The sequence below is a fragment of the Ranitomeya variabilis genome, chromosome 2 (genome assembly GCF_051348905.1).
Source record: "Ranitomeya variabilis isolate aRanVar5 chromosome 2, aRanVar5.hap1, whole genome shotgun sequence".
Taxonomy (NCBI): Eukaryota; Metazoa; Chordata; class Amphibia; order Anura; family Dendrobatidae; genus Ranitomeya; species Ranitomeya variabilis.
Window position 1 is genome coordinate 735108763 of NC_135233.1, and position 19096 is coordinate 735127858.

General features: G+C 46.7%; 2 protein-coding genes across 5 annotated transcripts in view; one reads left to right on the plus strand and one right to left on the minus strand.

The window, feature by feature from the left end:
- Positions 1–19096, minus strand: part of AFG1L (AFG1 like ATPase) — a 192854-nt gene that overhangs the window by 132949 nt on the left and 40809 nt on the right. The window lies entirely within an intron of this gene.
- On the plus strand, positions 1548–8473 carry LOC143808977 (uncharacterized). The gene is made up of 5 exons (XM_077292155.1): positions 1548–1586; positions 6708–6779; positions 6878–7091; positions 7185–7344; positions 7456–8473. The coding sequence occupies exons 1-5, from the start codon at positions 1548–1550 to the stop codon at positions 8471–8473; spliced, it is 1503 nt and encodes a 500-aa protein (XP_077148270.1).

Genomic DNA, 19096 nt, shown 5'->3' on the forward strand with positions numbered 1-19096 from the left:
ATTACCAAACCAATTTGCAGTACCCGGCATAACCCACCTCCCCCATACTTATTAATCGTTACTATCCCCTCCGGTCAATCACTCAATATGGCACAGCCGAGCCCTTAACAGCTGCTTAACCCTTTAACCAATGTGCCATTAAAGGCAAATCCCTCCTCCAGCAACAGAGAAACAACTTCCGTCCGGATCTTGCTGAAATGTCAATCGCCCTTTCCCTTAAGTTTTTTCGCATTAGTATCAATCCACTGGGTAGCGTCCTCTGGTGTCAGGAAAAAGTGGATCTTATCAAAAGCCACCAGTCTCAACTTTGCGGGGAACAGCATAGAGTATTGCACTCCTAGTTCCCTCAGTCGTCTCTTAACCCCAGTGAACTTCATCCTCTGTTTCTGAACCGCAGCAGAATAATCCGGGTAGATGGCAATCTTTTGACCTCCAGCCGTCAGATCCTCCATTTCTCTAGCCTTTCTGAGGATAATGTCTTTGTCCCTGTAGTTCAGTATTTTGGCAAGCATGGTACGGGGATTCGCTCCTGGGGCAGGGGGCTGCGGCGGGACCCTATGAGCTCTTTCAACAGCAAATACTTTTGTCAGCACTGTGCCACCAATTTTCTCCAGGAGCCAGCTTTCAACAAACTCTGTGGGATTTCTCCCCTCAGTCTTTTCAGGCAGCCCCACTATACGTATATTATTCCTTCTGGATCTATTTTCCAGATCCTCATTCTTGGCAGCGAGCTCTGATATTGCTTGGGCTAACTTTTTCTCAGCTTTTTGTAGTTTAACTATGTGGTCTTCTGCCGTGCTCACCCTCCCCTCAACCGCTCCCATACGTCTGTCCATCTTTTGCAGGGCTGCATTAATCTGTGCTGTGTCCCCTTTTACCTCCTGCATCTGCAGGGCTAGGGAATTCAAGGATTTCTGGCACGAGGATATCAGCACAACAACGTCTCTGAGGGTCGGCTCCTCTTTTTGCATTAAGCCTTAAGGTCCCCCCCTGCCCCCACCATGCTGCCTCTCTCCTTCCCGCTCTGTACCTCATGCTGTGCAGCCAGGACTGTATCCTCCTCCTCCTTATCAGCTCCAGCTCCGGTTCCTTGCTCTGCCTCCTCCGCAGCTTCCACTCTGGCATACTGCTGAAGCTTCGCAGCCACCTCCATACGCCGTTGACATGCAGCGTTCTCCCTGTCAGCTTCTTCTCTGACCTTGGCGCCATCTTGGCTGGCTCCTGCATCACCAGCACCTGCATCCTTCTGCCTCCGTCTGGTCATTGCCTCTGATGCCGGATCCACCACTCAGCACCGCTTTGCTCCCCAGACCTTCAGCTAACCGGTTTGTGGCAAAAAAGTCCGGTAATCAACGTTTGCACAGGATATTTGTCCCTTTAGCAGCGGGAGCACTCTTCCCGGAGTCTACTCACATGGCCAGCTAGGACACGCCCCCTCATATTAAAATACTTACTGATTGCCGGCTTCCCTGGTTTCCAGTGCAGTTACAGTCCGCTCCTGGGTCACATAACTGCTCCAGCTTACACAGGGACCTAAGTGCTACTTTATGGAGACTCAGGTTTTGGGCTCCAAAGACTTACAGTGGGTACGGAAAGTATTCAGACCCCTTTAAACTTTTCACTCTTTGTTTCATTGCAGCAATTTGGTAAATTAAAAAAAAGTTCATTTTTTTCTCATTAATGTACACTCTGCTCCCCATCTTGACTAAAAAAAACAGAGATGTAGACATTTTTACATATTTATCAAAAAAGAAGAACTGAAATATCACATGGTCATAAGTATTCAGACCCCTTGCTCAGACACTCATATTTAAGTCATATGCTGTCCATTTCCTTGTGATCCTCGTTGAGATGGTTCTACTCTTTCATTGGAGTCCAGTTGTGTTTAATTAAACTGATAGGACTTGATTTGGAAAGGCACACACCTGTCTATATAAGACATAACAGCTCACAGTGCATGTCAGATCAAATGAGAATCATGAGGTCAAAGGAACTGGCCAAGGAGCTCAGAGACAGAATTGTGGCAAGGCACAGATCCGGCCAAGGTTACAACAGAATTTCTGCAGTACTCAAGGTTCCTAAGAGCACAGTGGCCTCCATAATCCTTAAATGAAGAAGTTTGGGACCACCAGAAGTCTTCCTAGACCTGGCCGTCCAGCCAAACTGAGCAATCATGGGAGAAGAGCCTTGGGGAGAGAGGTAAAGAAGAACCCCAAGATCACTGTTGCTGAGCTCCAGAGATGCAGTAAGGAGATGGGAGAAAGTTCCACAAAGTCAACTACCACTATAGCCCTCCACCAGTCAGGCCTTTATGGCAGAGTGGCCCAACGGAAGTCTCTCCTCAGTGCAAGACATATGAAAGCCAGCAGAGAGTTTGCTAAAAAACACACGAAGGACTCCCAGACTATGAGAATATGATTCTCTGGTCTGATGAGACAAAGCTAGACCTTTCTGGTGATAACGCTAAGAAGTATGTGTGAAGAAAACCAGGCACTGCTCATCACCTGCCCAATACAATCCCAACAGTGAAACATGGTGGTGTCAGCATCATGCTATGGGGGTGTTTTTCAGCTGCAGGGACAGGACCGACTGGTTGTCAATGAAGGAAACATGAATGCGGCCAAGTACAGAGATATCCTGGTTGAAAACCTCTTCCAGAGTGCTCTGGACCTCAGACTTGGTCGAAGGTTCACCTTCCAACAAGACATTGACCCTAAGCACAAAGTTAAAATAACAAAGGAGTGGCTTCAGAACAACTTTGGGACCATTCTTGACTGGCCCAGCCAGAGCCCTGTCCTAAACCCAAATGAGCATCTATTGAGAGACCTGAAAATGGCTGTTCACCAACGTTCATCATCCAACCTGACAGAACTTGAGAGGATCTGCAAGGAAGAATGGCAGAGGATCCCCAAATCCAGGTGTGAAAAACTTGTTGCATCATTCCCAAGAAGACTCATTTCTGTACTAGCTCAAAAGTGTGCTTCTACCCAATAGTGAGCAAAGGGTCTGAATACTTATGACCATGTGATATTTCAGTTTTTCTTTTTTACTAAATTTGCAAAAATTTCTACATTTGTTTTTTTGCGTCAAAATGGGGTGCATATTGTACATTAATGAGAAAAAAACAAAACTTTGTTTCATTGCAGCCATTTGGTAAATTCAAATAAGAGTGAAAAAATTAAAGGGGTCTGAATACTTTCCGTACCCACTGTACATTGCGAAAGTAATCTCCAGGGCACATTTAAAAACCTGAGTGATCCGGTGAGTCTGATTTGAAGTTACATGACTCAAAAGAGTAAGGCTACTTTCACACTAGCGTTAACTGCATTACGTTTCAAAACGTCTTTTTTCAGAAAAAACGCATCCAGCAAAACTTTTTGCTGGATGCGTTTTTTTCCCATAGACTTGTATTGGCGACGTATGGCGACGGATTGGCATACGTCGTGTACGTTTTACGACGGATGCGTCGAAATTTGGCGACACGTCGTCTCAAAAAAACGTAGATTGTAACGTTTTTTGTCTCCGCCTAAAAAACGTGTCGCGACGCATCCTGCGGCATACGTCGTTGGCTGCAATGGAAGCCTATGAGCGACGGATGCGTCGGGACACGTCGTACGACGCAATGCAGCGCTGCAATACGTTTTTTTTACACTGAGCATGCTCAGAAGCTGGATTTTGTTGCCAATTGGCCAGACACCCCCAAATCTATATAAACCTGGCCTGGGCCTTCAACCCCACATATGCCTGCAAGACCCATGAGAAGACTTCCAGCAAGAGCTAGCCAGCCACAAGACCCCAGCGTGACACAGGAGCCAGCCACAGGAAGAAGCCAGCCACAGGAAGAAGCCAGCCACAGGAAGAAGCCAGCCACAGGAAGGAGCCAGCCACAGGACTCCAGCCATAACCTCAGCCACAAGACCACAGCCTGACACAGGAGCCAGCCACAGGAAGGAGCCAGCCACGGGACTCCAGCCACAAGACTCCAGCCACCATAGAGCCAGTGTGAGTATTGCAATTTTTGTGTGCATCTGTGTGCCTGTGCATTTGTGTGTGTATATGAGGTACTGACTACAGAAAGAGCTTAAAACCTGAAGAGAACCTGAGGCCTGCCATCGTCCTGCACCAGCCAGTGCCATGCTAGAGTCCAGATGCAGCCTGATTCCAGCCACTGTGAAGACCTGCTGCTTCAGCCAAAGGATTGTCAGCCTTTTGTATGTGTGTGTGTGTGTGTGTGTGTATGCGTCTTCTGATTGGGTTAACCTTTCTGCCTTTGTTGTACATATGTGTATTTGCCTAAAGCTATGTGCGTGCATGTGTGTATTTTTGTACGGCTGTGTGCTTTTGTATCATGTGCCTGCACCATATTATGCCTTTGCCAATTTTATGCCTGTTCATGTGGGAGGGTATGTGTCCATGTGCAGGATTGCATCAGGATGTGGTCAGGATTTTCCATCAGTATTTGTACGCCAAAACTAGGAGTGGGTGATCAAAGCAAAAGTATGCCTTTTTTCGTATTATACTTTACCTAATTTTTACACTCCTGGTTTTGGCTTTACAAATACTGATGGAAAATCCTGACCAAATTCTGAGGCGATCCTGAATGTGGACACATACCATGCATGTTTTTTGTGTGCGTCTTGTTGATTGCATGTGCATTTGTCCATGCTGTAATAGGTTATTTGCCTTTTTCTGATGTATTGACTGTATAGTGGTCTGTGCAGCATGTGGTTTTATTTATTTTTTTTTTTTTTAAATCTGATGTGTTTTTTAAAAAAGTCTAGCGGTCTGCAGCTTTTGGTTTGAATGTGTGAGTGTGGGTTTTTTCTATTTAATAAAAGTGTTGATTTTTTTTAAATTACAGTTATAACCTTTTGCAGTTGAAGTACTTGTATTTAAAATAAAGAGCATGTCAGCTCCTAATTGTGATTTAAAAAAAAAAAGAGTGAAAAAAAAAATTATAATAAAATGTTTATAAAAAAAATGTCCGTAGTATTATTTCATAAAGGTAAATTTAAAACTGGTGTATGTACCAATGGTTACACATGCAATACAGGGTTGGTTGAGGGCTAATTTTTTTAATAAAGGTTAACCTGTATTTTTTTTTTTTTTTTTTTTGGGGGGGGGGGGGGGAGGTTATTTATTTTACATAAAATGTGTCAAATATATTTTTTCTTGGTGTTAACATTAAAAAATTTTATTTTATGGGACATGGAAATTAATGGTATATCGTGCCACTTTTTTTGGGGGGGTTTTGGTGTTCACCTGTATGAACATTTCTGACATCATTTTAGTAGGGTGTTTATCATTGAGCATTACCTAGTTCAGGGGGTGGTCTAACTATAGATCCATTATACATATTAACAGATAAACCAGGACCGCTGCCCACCAGGACACAGCCGCTGCCCACCAGGACACAGCTAAAGTGCTAGAAGTAAGTTTTGAAGACCCCAAATCTGCTACTGCAATGTGTAGAGCAGATTGCAAGTGTCTTTTTAACTTACAGAGCCACCAGGACCACAGCCACCGGCTATCCCACCAGGACCACAGCCACCGGCTATCCCACCAGGACCACAGCCACCGGCTATCCCACCAGGACCACAGCCACCGGCTATCCACCAGGACCACATTTTCTATTCTTTAAAAGTAAGTTTTGAAGACCCCAAATCTGCTACTGCAATGTGTAGAGCAGATTGCAAGTGTCTTTTTAACTTACAGAGCCACCAGGACCACAGCCACCGGCTATCCCACCAGGACCACAGCCACCGGCTATCCCACCAGGACCACAGCCACCGGCTATCCCACCAGGACCACAGCCACCGGCTATCCACCAGGACCACATTTTCTATTCTTTAAAAGTAAGTTTTGAAGACCCCAAATCTGCTACTGCAATGTGTAGAGCAGATTGCAAGTGTCTTTTTAACTTACAGAGCCACCAGGACCACAGCCACCGGCTATCCCACCAGGACCACAGCCACCGGCTATCCCACCAGGACCACAGCCACCGGCTATCCCACCAGGACCACAGCCACCGGCTATCCACCAGGACCACATTTTCTATTCTTTAAAAGTAAGTTTTGAAGACCCCAAATCTGCTACTGCAATGTGTAGAGCAGATTGCAAGTGTCTTTTTAACTTACAGAGCCACCAGGACCACAGCCACCGGCTATCCCACCAGGACCACAGCCACCGGCTATCCCACCAGGACCACAGCCACCGGCTATCCACCAGGACCACATTTTCTATTCTTTAAAAGTAAGTTTTGAAGACCCCAAATCTGCTACTGCAATGTGTAGAGCAGATTGCAAGTGTCTTTTTAACTTACAGAGCCACCAGGACCACAGCCACCGGCTATCCCACCAGGACCACAGCCACCGGCCTTTGTACATCAACAATGTCCTCTTCTGACAGCCCTCCTCCACAGCAACAGCGTTTATCGGTAAATTAACACAAAACATTTTTTTTTTTTTAAATTTCTTTAAATTACATTTTTATGGATAACTACATGCATAAATTATGTTTCAACAGGAAGCTGAATCAGATGAGGAGCTGTCAGAAGGGGGCGAGACGGGTGGAGAGATGCAAGTGGAGGAGGAACCAAGTGTAAGTATTGGTGAAACAGTTGCTTTGCACATCACACTGCACCATACACAAAACAGATTACTAAACACCTGCCTACCTTAACTGAGAATTTGTTTCCTTTATTTCAGGCTGCTGCTGCCGCTGAAGGCTCTCCCAGACAGTCCCAGAGTCGGCGGACTCGTCGCCGCGGTCGGCCATCAGTGAGTTTTTTTTTTTTTGGGGGAGGGGGATTCTATTGGTACTTTAGTATTTCAGTGTACTAATTTGTTTGTTTTCCTTTTTTTTTTTTTTGACACAGGCTTCACAGCGTGCTCCCGCAGAAGAGGAGGATGATGATGATGACATTGATGTAGACTGTCTCATCGAGGAGGTTCGTGAGCGGGAGCCGCTGTGGAACATGGCTGACCGCAGGCATGCAGATACCGGTGTCACCCGTCGGCTCTGGGACGAAGTGTGTCGCACCCTGTTTCCAAGGCGGGAGAGCCTTCATCCTCAGCAGCAGAGCAAACTAGGTAAGTATTCACTTTCCAGTGATGTTTTGAGCTGACTGTAATGTATTGCATTTACCAATTTTTTGTTTTTTCTTTTGATTCTTGTCTTCACAGTTGGAAAGGTTAGGAAGCGGTGGCGGTCACTGAGGGATCGCTTTAAGAGGGAATTCAATGATGAGATGAAGGCCCCGAGTGGCTCTGCAGGAAGGAAGAGGAGCAGATATAAATATGGCCAGGCCCTCTCCTTCCTGAGGCGAACCATGCTAAGCAGAGTGTAAGTATTCTACAGCCCAATTATAACCATGTTAACCTGTCTACTTAGTTTGCTTTCAGTCAGGGCTTTTTCATTCCAATGTATTAATTTCTTTTGTTTTTTCTTTCACAGCACCTTCTCCAGCCACCGGGCGCCTGCATCTTCCTCTGCGCCCTCTGGAGCGATCCCTCCTGAGTCCGCCACTGAGGGCCACGTCGGTAGGCCCCACACCTCTGTCCCCTCCTCTGACCCCTCTGTCCTCTCCTCTGACCCCTCTGTCCCCTCCACTTCATCCGCCCCAAGCAGTGGAGCATTATTGCAGGCTTCATTGCTCGCATCTGATGCTGAACAGTTAGCGTTCCCTTTACCCCACCCCTCTGATCCTGCCACCTCGACACCACCATTAGGTTCGTGGCGGCAGCGCCAGAGGGGTCAGGAAAGGAGCTATGCTCCTGAGTTCTTACACCTGAATGCATCCTTCCAAGGCTCTTTCAAAATTTTGGGAGAGCAAGTGACTGCTGGTTTCAACATGGTGCAATCACGCATCAGTGAAACAAGCCAGGAAACCAGCAGTCGCTTGGATAGGCTGCATTCAGCTGTAAGTCCCGATCCGGCCAATCTTTTTTTCCAATCCATGCTCATGAGCATGGAGAAGCTTTCTTTTGAGCAACAGATGCGGGTAATGAATACCTGCCATAATGCTGCACTGCAGGCCATTAATGAATCGACCCACACACCTCGCCACACCTCCACTCCAATTCCACACCAGGCCCCATTTCCACACCATACCCCCCATTACCAAACCCAGCCCCAATACCCACACCAGCAGCATTACCAAACCCAGCTCCAATCCCCACACCAGCACCATTACCAAACCCCACGCCAGTCCCACTACCCTACCCAGTCACAATACCCGACCCAGTCCCCACAACAATCCCGGCCCCCAGACCAAATTACTTCCCCAATGTTTTCCTTACTGAACTTTTCTCTTCCACCTACCCCAACACCACCCCCCTCTGGTCAGCCTCTTGGTTTAACCCCCCCTTCCACTGCACCACAAACAAGTAGGGTTTCCCCACCTATCGACGTGGTCCAACCTTCCGGCCCATCCTCCTCTCATATCTCCACCCAACAATTTGAAAATTTGTAAATTGTTATTATTTATATTAATATTACAAAAAATGTTCACATTTTTCAAAAAAAAAGTTGGAAAATAAAAATATATTTTTTTTGCAAAACAAAAAAAAAAAAAAAAAATAGTTAAAATAAAATTCGGATTACAATTCTACTCTTTGTGTGTGTGTGGATTTATTAAGGTTATATAATAAAAAAAGGTTTAATAAAAACAAACACCAGACATGTAAGAGGTATAACATAATGGTTTTACTAGCAAGAAAACCACGCTTTTGGGCCTTTTTTTTTTGGGGGGGGGGGGCAGAAACACTTTTTTTACATAACCAAAACACATGGGAAACAGGTTACACATGGGAAACAGGTTACACAATCATGTCTTGCCACGGGATCCGCCCGACAGGTGAGACAAAATAATCGGCAAACTGGTCCCTCATCCTTGTAACTGAACTTGTAGAGCGAAACGAGCTGCTGCGGTAGTCCCACAAGGTGGTCTCCAACTCTTCATCATCCAAAGAAACGGGCTCCTTTGACAGGACAAAGTTGTGGAGCACCACACAGGCTTTAACTACCTCGTCTATAGTTGTTGTTTTCAGCTTGATAGCCGTCAGCAGAACTCGCCACTTCGCCGTCAATATGCCAAAGGAACACTCCACTACTCTTCGTGCTCTAGTAAGCCGGTAATTAAAGACCCGCTTGGTATGGTTTAAGTTCCGGCTACTGTACGGTTTCAGTAGGTGCAGCGACAGTTGAAAGGCTTCATCACCTACAAAGACATATTCCAGGGCTGGGTCATTTGTTCCTGGCAGTGGTCTGGCTGGCGGAAAATCGTAGCTCTCTCCATAAAGGCAACGACCCATCGGAGAGTTTTTAAACACTTGCGAATCGTTGGACCGTCCATACGCTCCAATGTCCACGGCAAGGAACCTGCAGTTGGCGTCTGCAATAGCCATAAGGACGATGGAGAAATACTTCTTATAATTATAATACTCCGATCCTGTTCCTGCCGGTTTCGCAATCCTTATATGTTTCCCGTCAACTGCACCCACACAATTAGGGAAATTGCAAATTTGCTGAAACTCTTCTGCACTTCGCAACCAGATTTCCATGGATGGTTGGGGGATATACTCTGGTTGCAAAGTGGTCCAAACAGCCCGACATGTGTCCTTCACTATTCCAGAGATAGTTGAAATGCCCAGCCTGAACTGATAATGGAGCGAAGTCATAGATTCACCCGTAGCTAGGAAACTGTATAAAAAAAAAATTTAAAAATGTTAGAAAATATTGCACAGACAAACAATTTTTAATATGGCACTGTTAATTTTTTTTTTAAGGACAGGACACCCAATGAAACCAGCATGAAACCGGTGTTAAAAAACAGTGGAATGTCCGCCAAGAAAACCCAAACTACATGCTGCAGAAAATAGTGCGCAATATGTCAGCGCAGTATTGTCTGCAGCATGTAATATAACATTCAAAATGACCAATGACAGAAAAAAAGCAGTTGCATGTCATCAAACCCAAAAAAACCAAAAAAAAAACAAAAAAAACTGCAGAACATGCAACGCAATTTTTCAGCGCAGTATTTTCTGCAGTCTGTTATCTAACATTCAATAGCAGCAATGACATTTAAATAAAGCAGTTGAATGTCCGCCAAGAAAACCCAAACTACATGCTGCAGAAAATAGTGCGCAATATGTCAGCGCAGTATTGTCTGCAGCATGTAATATAACATTCAAAATGACCAATGACAGAAAAAAAGCAGTTGCATGTCATCAAACCCAAAAAACCCAAAAAAAAAAAAAAAAAAACTGCAGAACATGCAACGCAATTTTTCAGCGCAGTATTTTCTGCAGTCTGTTATCTAACATTCAATAGCAGCAATGACATTTAAATAAAGCAGTTGAATGTCCGCCAAGAAAACCCAAACTACATGCTGCAGAAAATAGTGCGCAATATGTCAGCGCAGTATTATCTGCAGCATGTAATATAACATTCAATATCAGCAATGAAATAAAAAAAAGAGGCTTACCGCAGGGTCACCATCAGCCGCTCCGCCGGTGTGATGGCAAGCCTCATCCTTGTATCCTGTCTTCGGATGACATCCTCCAGTTTTGCAAGCAAAAAATCGAAATGTTCCATCCTCATCCGCACATAGTTGTGGAATTTGTGTGGATTGTGCCGCAACTCCAGGTACAGAGTGGACTGGACACCCCGGGTCATCCGTAGTTGATTAATAGGATGAATCCACATTCGTCTTCGTCTCCGTTGCTGCAGAAGCATCCTACGCCTTTCCGCTGCCGCCTCCTTCTCCCGCACTATGATATCCAGGCGATTTGTCTCAAAGATAACGTCGGTAACCAAACTAGCAATCCTCCCAAGAACACCTTCCATCGCTGCCACAAAACTAAACCCACAAAGATGGGCTGTAAATACAGTACTATATAGTTTTTCAAATTTTCCAGTAGCCAATCAAATTTTGGGAGCCTCCCCTTTTAAAAACGGATCCGTCGGAAAAACGGATACAACGGATGGTAAAACGGATACAACGTATGCAACGCATCCAGTATTTTCGACGGAAACGTTTAGCGGATTTGCGACGGATCCGTCGAAATGCTGGATGCGTGGCATACGTTTGTCACCGTTTTTCACTTTTTTGACGCATCCGTTTTTTCGGCCAAAAAACGGATTTGCGACGTAATGCAGTTAACGCTAGTGTGAAACTAGCCTAAGACGACAATCGGTACATTACATATGGTAAATATTTAAAAAAGGTAAAGGGTTATATATGTTAAGAATGCTTCTTTAACCCCTTTCTGCCAGCTGACGGGATAGTACGTCAGCTGGCAGACTCCCCCGCTTTGAGGTGTGCTCCGGCGGTGAGCCCACCTCAAAGCTGCGACATGTCAGCTGTTTTCAACACACAGCACAATGGGCACGAGAGGAATCGCAATCCACCCGCACCCATTAACTAGTTAAATGCTGCTGTCAAAGTCGCCGCTGCCGCCGTTTGGCTGGAAGCACTCGCACCGCTGACCAGTCACATTATTGGGGATCAGCGGTGAATTGCCATAACAACCTGAGGTCTCCTTGAGACCTCTATGGTTGTTGATGGCCGATTGCTTTGCGCGCCACCCTGTGGTCGGCGCTCAAAACAATGCTGCATTTCTGCTACATACAGGTGATCTGTGCTTCACCTCTATGTAGCAGAGGTGATCGCATGTGCATGGTTCTAGCCTCCTATGGAGGCTATTGAAGCATACCAAAAAATAGTGTTTAAAAATATTTAAAAAAAATATAAAAGTTCAAATCACCCCCCTTTTGCCCCAATCAAAAAAAAACAATTAAAAAAAAAAAAATCAAACCTACACATATTTGGTATCACCGCATACAGAATCGCCCGATCAATTTAAAAAAAGGATTAACCTGATCACTAAACGGTGTAGCGAGAAAAAAATCAAAACACCAAAATTACGTTTTTTTGCCAGCTCGGCACGCAAAAAATAAGCCCTCACCCAACCCCAGATCACGAAAAATGGAGAGGCTATGGGTATTGGAAAATTGCGCAATTTTTTTTTTTTCAAAGTTTGGATTTTTTTCACCACTTTGTAAAAAAAGAACCTAGATATGTTTGGTGTCTATGAACTCATAATTACCTGGACAATCATAATGACAGGTCAGTTTTAGCATTTAGTGAACCTAGCAAAAAAGCCAAACAAAAAACTAGTGTGGGATTGCACTTTTTTTGCAATTTCATCGCACTTGGAATTTTTTTTCCCGTTTTCTGTTACACGACATGGTAAAACCAATGGTATCGTTCAAAAGTACAACTCGTCCAGCAAAAAATAAGTCCTTACATGGCCATATTGATGGAAAAATAAAAAAAAGTTATGGCTCTGAGAAGAAGGGGAGCGAAAAACGAAAATGAAAACACGAAAAAAGCTCCGGAGGTTAAGGGGTTAATGTACTGCAAATACACATTTATAACATCAATAATTTGGGAACACTATAAAATGTATTTAGATTGCTGTTACTTAAAGAAGTTGGCCACTGCTGGACAACCCCAACTTAATTCAGGATGAAAAAAAATAAATAAATCAGTGATACTGTTCTTCAAGACTGACGTGGATAATTGTGTCATGTGACAGCTGCAGTCTTTACTATTTCATCAGGTAGGTTGTCTGCACTGCCGGTATAGTGGTGAGCTGTAGCTGACATGTGACACAAAGTCTTATCACCCTCTGGGAACAGCGGCATTGACCGAAGGAAAGTCACAACTGCTGGGGGCGAGTATACAGTCTTTAGTTAATTAGGGTCATGAACTGATTAAGGTTAAAGTTACCATGATGAGTTTTTGTAAAAGTGGATGGGATTTGAAAAAATCTTTTGCCCACTGCTTTTTTTCTTTTGTAAGCAAAATAAACTGACCTGCGGTGAGTACAGTAGTGTTCAAAATAATAGCAGTGTGTTCAAAAACAAGAGCTATTCACAAAATTTTTATACTAGTGCGCAGGTGCCGGGAAAGTTCAGAGATGCCCAGCACTTGCATACTGCAGCACTTTCCTCTGCCCTTAGGGCAGATAAGTACGCCTGCGCAGGAGCGCGATGCTGGGGAGTCATGAAGCAAGCAGGAGGGCGGCCATCATAAGAAGATGGGAGGCGCCGGACCTGGACCTGTGACACCCATCAGACTGGGCCACCTCCACCCCCCACCCCCCGCCTTGGTGAGTATAATAAAACTTAGTTTTTTTTATCTTTCAGGTTGGATCGGGGGCTTATCTACAGCATTATAGAATGCTGTAGATAAGCCCTTAAAGGCAGTGGCCGTATCTTATATCGGCCAAACCTGGTGACATGTTCGCTTTAAGGGGACGTCTTGCTAAAAGATTAGCTTCACACAGGCGTCTTCTATCACAGTACTCACAGGTAACTTGAGACAGTCTTTGATCATCCTGGAGCTGATCATTGGCTGAGCCTTTGCCATTCTGGCTATTCTTCCATCCATTTGAATGGTAGTCTTCCGTTTTCTTCCATGTCTCCCTCGTTTGGCTTTCCATTTTAAAGCATTGGAGATCATTTTAGCTGAACAGCCTATCATTGTCTGCACTTCCTTATAAGTTTCCCTCTCCAATCAATTTTATCTAAGTACACTGTTCTTCTGAACAATGTCTCGAACGACCCATATTTCTCAGGCTTTCAAGGAGAAATGCATGTACAACATGTCCTGGCTTCACCCTTAAATAAGGGCCACCTGATTCACACCTTTTTCTTCACAGAATGGTTGACCTCACTAATTGAACACCACACTGCTATTATTTTGAACACACCCCCTTTCACTTAAAGAGAACCTGTAACCCCCAAAATCGAAGGTGAGCTAAGCCCACCGGCATCAGGGACTTATCTACAGCATTCTGGAATGCTATAGATAAGCCCCCGATGTATCCTGAAAGATGAGAAAAAGAGGTTAGATTATACTCAGCCAGGGGCGTTCCCGCTGCGGTCCGGTCCAATGGGTGTCGCAGTCCGGTCCAGCGTCTCCCATCTTCTTACGATGACGTCCTCTTCTTGTATTCACGCTGCGGCTCCGGCGCAGGCGTACTTTGTCTGCCTTGTTGAGAGCAGAGCAAAGTACTGCAGTGCGCAGGCGCCCGGAAAGGTCAGAGAGGCCCGGCGCCTGCGCACTGCAGTACTTTGCTCTGCCCTCAACAGGGCAGACATAGTACGCCTGCGCTGGAGACGCCCACCGCAGCGGAACCGCCCCTGGGTGAGTATAATTTAACCTCTTTTTCTCATCTTTCAGGTTACATCGGGGCTTATCTACAGCATTACAGAATGCTGGAGATAAGCCCCTGATGCCGGTGGGCTTACCTCAACTTCGATTTTGGGGGTGACAGGTTCCCTTTAATTATTCTAATACACAGACTCCAAAACATGCAGATCATCAATGCTAAGGCTGCTTTTACACATCAGGTTTTTGCAGTCAGGCTCAATCAGGCGAATGATGCCGCCGGATCCGGTTTCTTCTTATAGACTTGTTCTAGCGCCGGATTGCGCCATATGGCCTCACGTTTCGTCTTTCACCCGGCGAAAATTGTTTGTCCGTCATCTGGAAAAAACGTACAAAGTTACGGTTTTCGTCTGCGGAGAAAAACCGGAGAGCGCCGCATCCGGTGCTGTCCGGCTTTTGCTACAATAGAAGCCTATGGGCGCCGAATCTGTCTCATGACGGATTCCAGTGCCAGATTCCGTTTTTTCTAACTGTGCATGCTCAGATACAATTGGCCAGCCCCCAATTAGGAAAGGTGTATATAAAGCCTGCTAATAGGGCTCATCCATTTACCAGTCAGCAAGCAATCAGTACAGACCTGCCACCAGAGCTGAAACACGCCACCAGAGCTGAAACCAGCCACAGCCTGCCAGCAGCCAACCACAGCCAACCAGCCGCCAGCCACAACCTACCAGGCCAGCCAGGCCAGCAGCCAGCCGCAGCCTACTATGTCTTCATCTGGGAGCCCTCCCTCGCATCATCAGCACTGTGAGGTAAATGTATATCTTTTTGTTTTTTCTTTTTGGTAATGTTCACCTAACAATATGCATTATTTCTTAACAGGAAGCTGCAGCATCAGAGGTGCCTTCAGAAGGAGACGGACGGGGTGGAGAAATACCCGGAGAAGGCTCGCGTTTAGTAAGTTTCTTACATACATCGCAGAACCACGTCATCACAGACATCACAGTACACACAACACATAAGCCTACATCCAAGCACATTATTATTTTTTTCTTTTATTCTTCCGATTCTGGGGCTCGATCAAGAGGTCCTCAAAGCGCCTCCCAAGGTAGTCGGCGTGAACGTCAGGGTGGTCGCCATCCAGTAAGTACCTTTTTTTTCCACTTTATGTTGTTGTTTTGAGTCTAATGTCTTTGTTTTTCGTCTTTTTTAACAGGCTTCACAGCGTGCTCCTGACTCGGACGGTGAAGAGACCGGGCTAGACATCGATCACCTCTTCAATCTAATCCGAGAGCGGGAGCCACTATGGAATATCGGGGACCGCAGCCACGCAGATCTTGGTCTGACCCGTCAGTTCTGGGAGGAAGTTTGCCACAAAGTTGTGGACCACTGGGAGGATCTTAATGATCGGGCCCAGAATCAAGCGCGTAAGTATTCACAGTTCAGTTATGTTGCTGGATATAATGTGTTGTATACTAACCAATTTGTGCTTTCACTTTACAGGTGAAAGAGTTGTCAAGCGGTGGCGGTCAATCAGGGATCGCTTCAAGAAGAAGTTCAACAAGGAGATGCAGGCCCAAGTGGATCAGGAGGATGCAGGAGCAAGTACAAGTATGCAAGAGCCCTTTCGTTCCTCCGGTCGACGATGGTGAGCAGAAGGTAAATATTACCCACCCCATTTTAAAAAAAATGTCTAACACTTTCTCCTTCGCCTCATTGGGGGACACAGGACTGTGGGTGTATGCTTCTGCCGCCAGGAGGCTGACACTAAGTAAAAATAAAAAAAGTTAAGCTCCTCCTCCATCATATACACCCTGACACTGGCTACCAGAGAATCCAGTTCTTGCTTAGTGTCTAAAGAAGGCACACCTCTGGGTCCCGGATCCTTTGGACCCCTTTTTTTCATCTCTACATCTTATGGATTGAGAGGGGCGACGGACCCTTTTGAGGGTCCGATCTCCCCAAAACCAGCAACGGGCAAGTACGTGCGAGTTTCCTCAACGTATCCTTCCCCGCGACGTGGGATCATTCACCGGACTTGGCCCTGACCACCCTGAGGTACTTAGACCCTAGGCTGTACAGGTGCCCCTAAACATCCGTGTGGCCCCCCTTGTTTCTACACCTCTGCGGTGATAGTTGGGGTGATGGAGGGTCCCTCTCCTTGTCCTAGTGCAGGAAATGGAGCTAGGGTTCCTGCACCAAATCATTTTGCTCAGGCTCTCCCCTGCTGGATTTCCTGCTTACGCTGGCCCTGTATACTTAGCTTGCATAAGGGGAGAAAATGGGGGGCTCCTGACTCCGGCGTTGTTTACTTTAGAGGCCTCCAGGCATCTCTGCGCCTATCTAGCGTCGGGGAATGAGACGCTGCAGTCCACAGAGCTCCGTTGGAACTGCGATCCCGGCGCCGCAGCGGTACAGTGCGGCCGGTGCCACGGCCTCTTCCGAATCTTCAGGCCTCGGCCCGGCGTCCAGCATGCACTTCCGGGTCAATCTGGCACCAGCAAACCGCGCTATGAGGCTCCGCCCCCTCCGACGTGTCTACTTCCGGTTCCGCCCCCTCCTTTCCCGGCCTAGGAAAAAATTGAGGCCCCGGCTTCAGGCCAACTACAGGCTGCATCGCATCTCGGCGGTTCCGCCTCCTGTGATCGCTGGGGATAAGGGTAGCACATAAGTTCTGCATTGGGGTTTCGGTCCACACCATACTCGTGGGGACACAGGACTGGGGTAAGTGCTTCTCCCTCCAGCCGACAGCAGAAGCATTTTTTTTTTCCCCAGACTCAGGCCCTGGGTATAGCATTTATGGATTACCATGTCTAGAAGGGTCAAAACTCACACGGTTTTATATACCGTTAGTGGGGCTTTTCATGCTGCATTTCCGCATGCCCAGAGGTAATAGTCTCTGCGAGGCCTGCGACTCTGAATGCGCCCAGGAGCCCCCCCCCCTGCTAGCTCCCCAGCAATCTCTCCGGCTCCTGCCTCTCAAGACAAGGCTGGGGCAGTTCCACCGGAATGGGTCACGTCCTTGTCGCAATCCATGGCATCCCTAACTGAAGCAATCAAATCCCTTCAGACCCCGGCAGTCAGGGCCAGCAGTCCATCTGTCTCAGAGAGGGCCTCGGGGTCCCAGGAGCCTTCGGCCTGCAGGGGCCGCGCTCGCGCTAGACAGACGCGTGGAAAGCGAATTCGCACAGCGTCGCCTAGACCGTCAAGTGCTTCGACATCCTGGAGCTCTGTATCACGTTCTCCTTCCCCAGCAGAGAGTGGGGAAGTTGAGACAGACTATGAGTCAGAAGAGTCCCTTAATTTTGAGACTCCTGGGTTTCAGGAATCTGTAGATAGCCTGATTGAGGCTGACAATCAGTCCCTAGGGATAGAAGACGAACTCGCCCTATCCTCAGATCACAAAGTCTCATTTAAGCGGGCCAAACGGGCCCACGGAGTTTTTGCCTCTCACCCCGAGTTTGAGGACCTGATTTGGCGTAACCAGGAGTACCCGGACAAGCGTTTTTCGGGGCAAAAAGCCTTGACGGCTAGGTATCCCTTCGCTACTGAGCTATGTAGTAAATGGGCAGAAAATCCTTCTGTAGATCCTCCAGTGTCCCGTTTAGCCTCTAATACTTTGCTATCTCTTCCTAGTGGCTCATCAATTAAGGATCCTATGGATCGTCTTATAGAGAGCTTGACTCGTTCCGTTTTTGAGGCTTCAAGTTTTGCACTTTTTCCCTCTTTTGTGGCAAATTGGGTTGCTAAAGCTATGATGTCTTGGTCAGAGTCTTTAACAAAGGCTCTTCAAGAAAGGGATTTGCCAGCAGAGTTAGCGGAAATGTCCTCTCAGATAGCACTTGCTGGTAGCTATCTGATCAATGCATCCTTAGATGCTGCAGACTGTGCCTCTTCTGCTGTGGCTAATGCAATTGCCATTAGAAGGGCACTCTGGTTAAGGACATGGCGGGCAGACTCTAACTCTAAAAATGTGGAGAATCTCTTTTTTGAATTTATTGGCAAAAGAGAAGCTAAACGTTTCGGCCTTGCTTGGCCTTCTTCAGTAACGTGCTGCCTACTGGAGCAATGATTAGTGGTGCAGTAATGATCTGCCAGTGCTTTAGATCAGAAGAAAGATAGATGCTGGCTCGCAGGATCCGTTAGTGGCTGGGTCTGGTAAACCGTGCGCAGCCTGTGGAGAGCCGTGGTATAGGTATGTCCTGGACACCGCGTCGCCAGGACATACCTATACCACGGCTCTCCACAGGCTGCGCACGGTTTACCAGACCCAGCCACTAACGGATCCTGCGAGCCAGCATCTATCTTTCTTCTGATCTAAAGCACTGGCAGATCATTACTGCACCACTAATCATTGCTCCAGTAGGCAGCACGTTACTGAAGAAGGCCAAGCAAGGCCGAAACGTTTAGCTTCTCTTTTGCCAATAAATTCAAAAGAGATTCTCCACAAGTTGAGTGCCGGGTTTATTTTATATTGACATAAGGTGTGGGATCCTACCCGGGCACCCTCACGGGGTAGTGCATACGGTTCTCTCTCTATCTACCTCTAAAAAGTCGCTTACAACCCTTCCATATCAGGGGGGTCGCTTATTCGGAGAGAAACTGGATCAGCTGATTTCTGACTCCACAGGAGGGAAGAGCAGGTTTCTTCCGCAGCAGAGGGTTAGACAGCCTTTTCGTCGCCAATTCCAGGCCTGTTTCAGACCCTTTCGTAATGCTAGATGGGCTCCAGCATCAGGCTCTGCTGCACAGGGTCGACCCAATCAGGATCGAGACACTCGGGTCTCCTATACGGCCAACCAGGGGGGAAGGATGCGTTCCCAGTCAACTAGATCCAGAGGATCTAGGACTCAAAGGTTTTCGGCCAAGTGACTGGAAGCCTCCTCGGAGTGCCTCCAACAGAGTAGGCGGACG

Bases quoted from the DNA above. Each gene is read 5' to 3' on its own strand.
- LOC143808977 (XM_077292155.1), top strand. From the start codon at position 1,548: ATGGAGACTCAGGTTTTGGGCTCCAAAGACTTACAGTGG. The intron at 1,587-6,707 runs GTACGGAAAGTA...CCTTTATTTCAG, and splicing joins GCTCCAAAGACTTACAGTGG to GCTGCTGCTGCCGCTGAAGG. The intron at 7,345-7,455 runs GTAAGTATTCTA...TTTCTTTCACAG, and splicing joins CGAACCATGCTAAGCAGAGT to CACCTTCTCCAGCCACCGGG.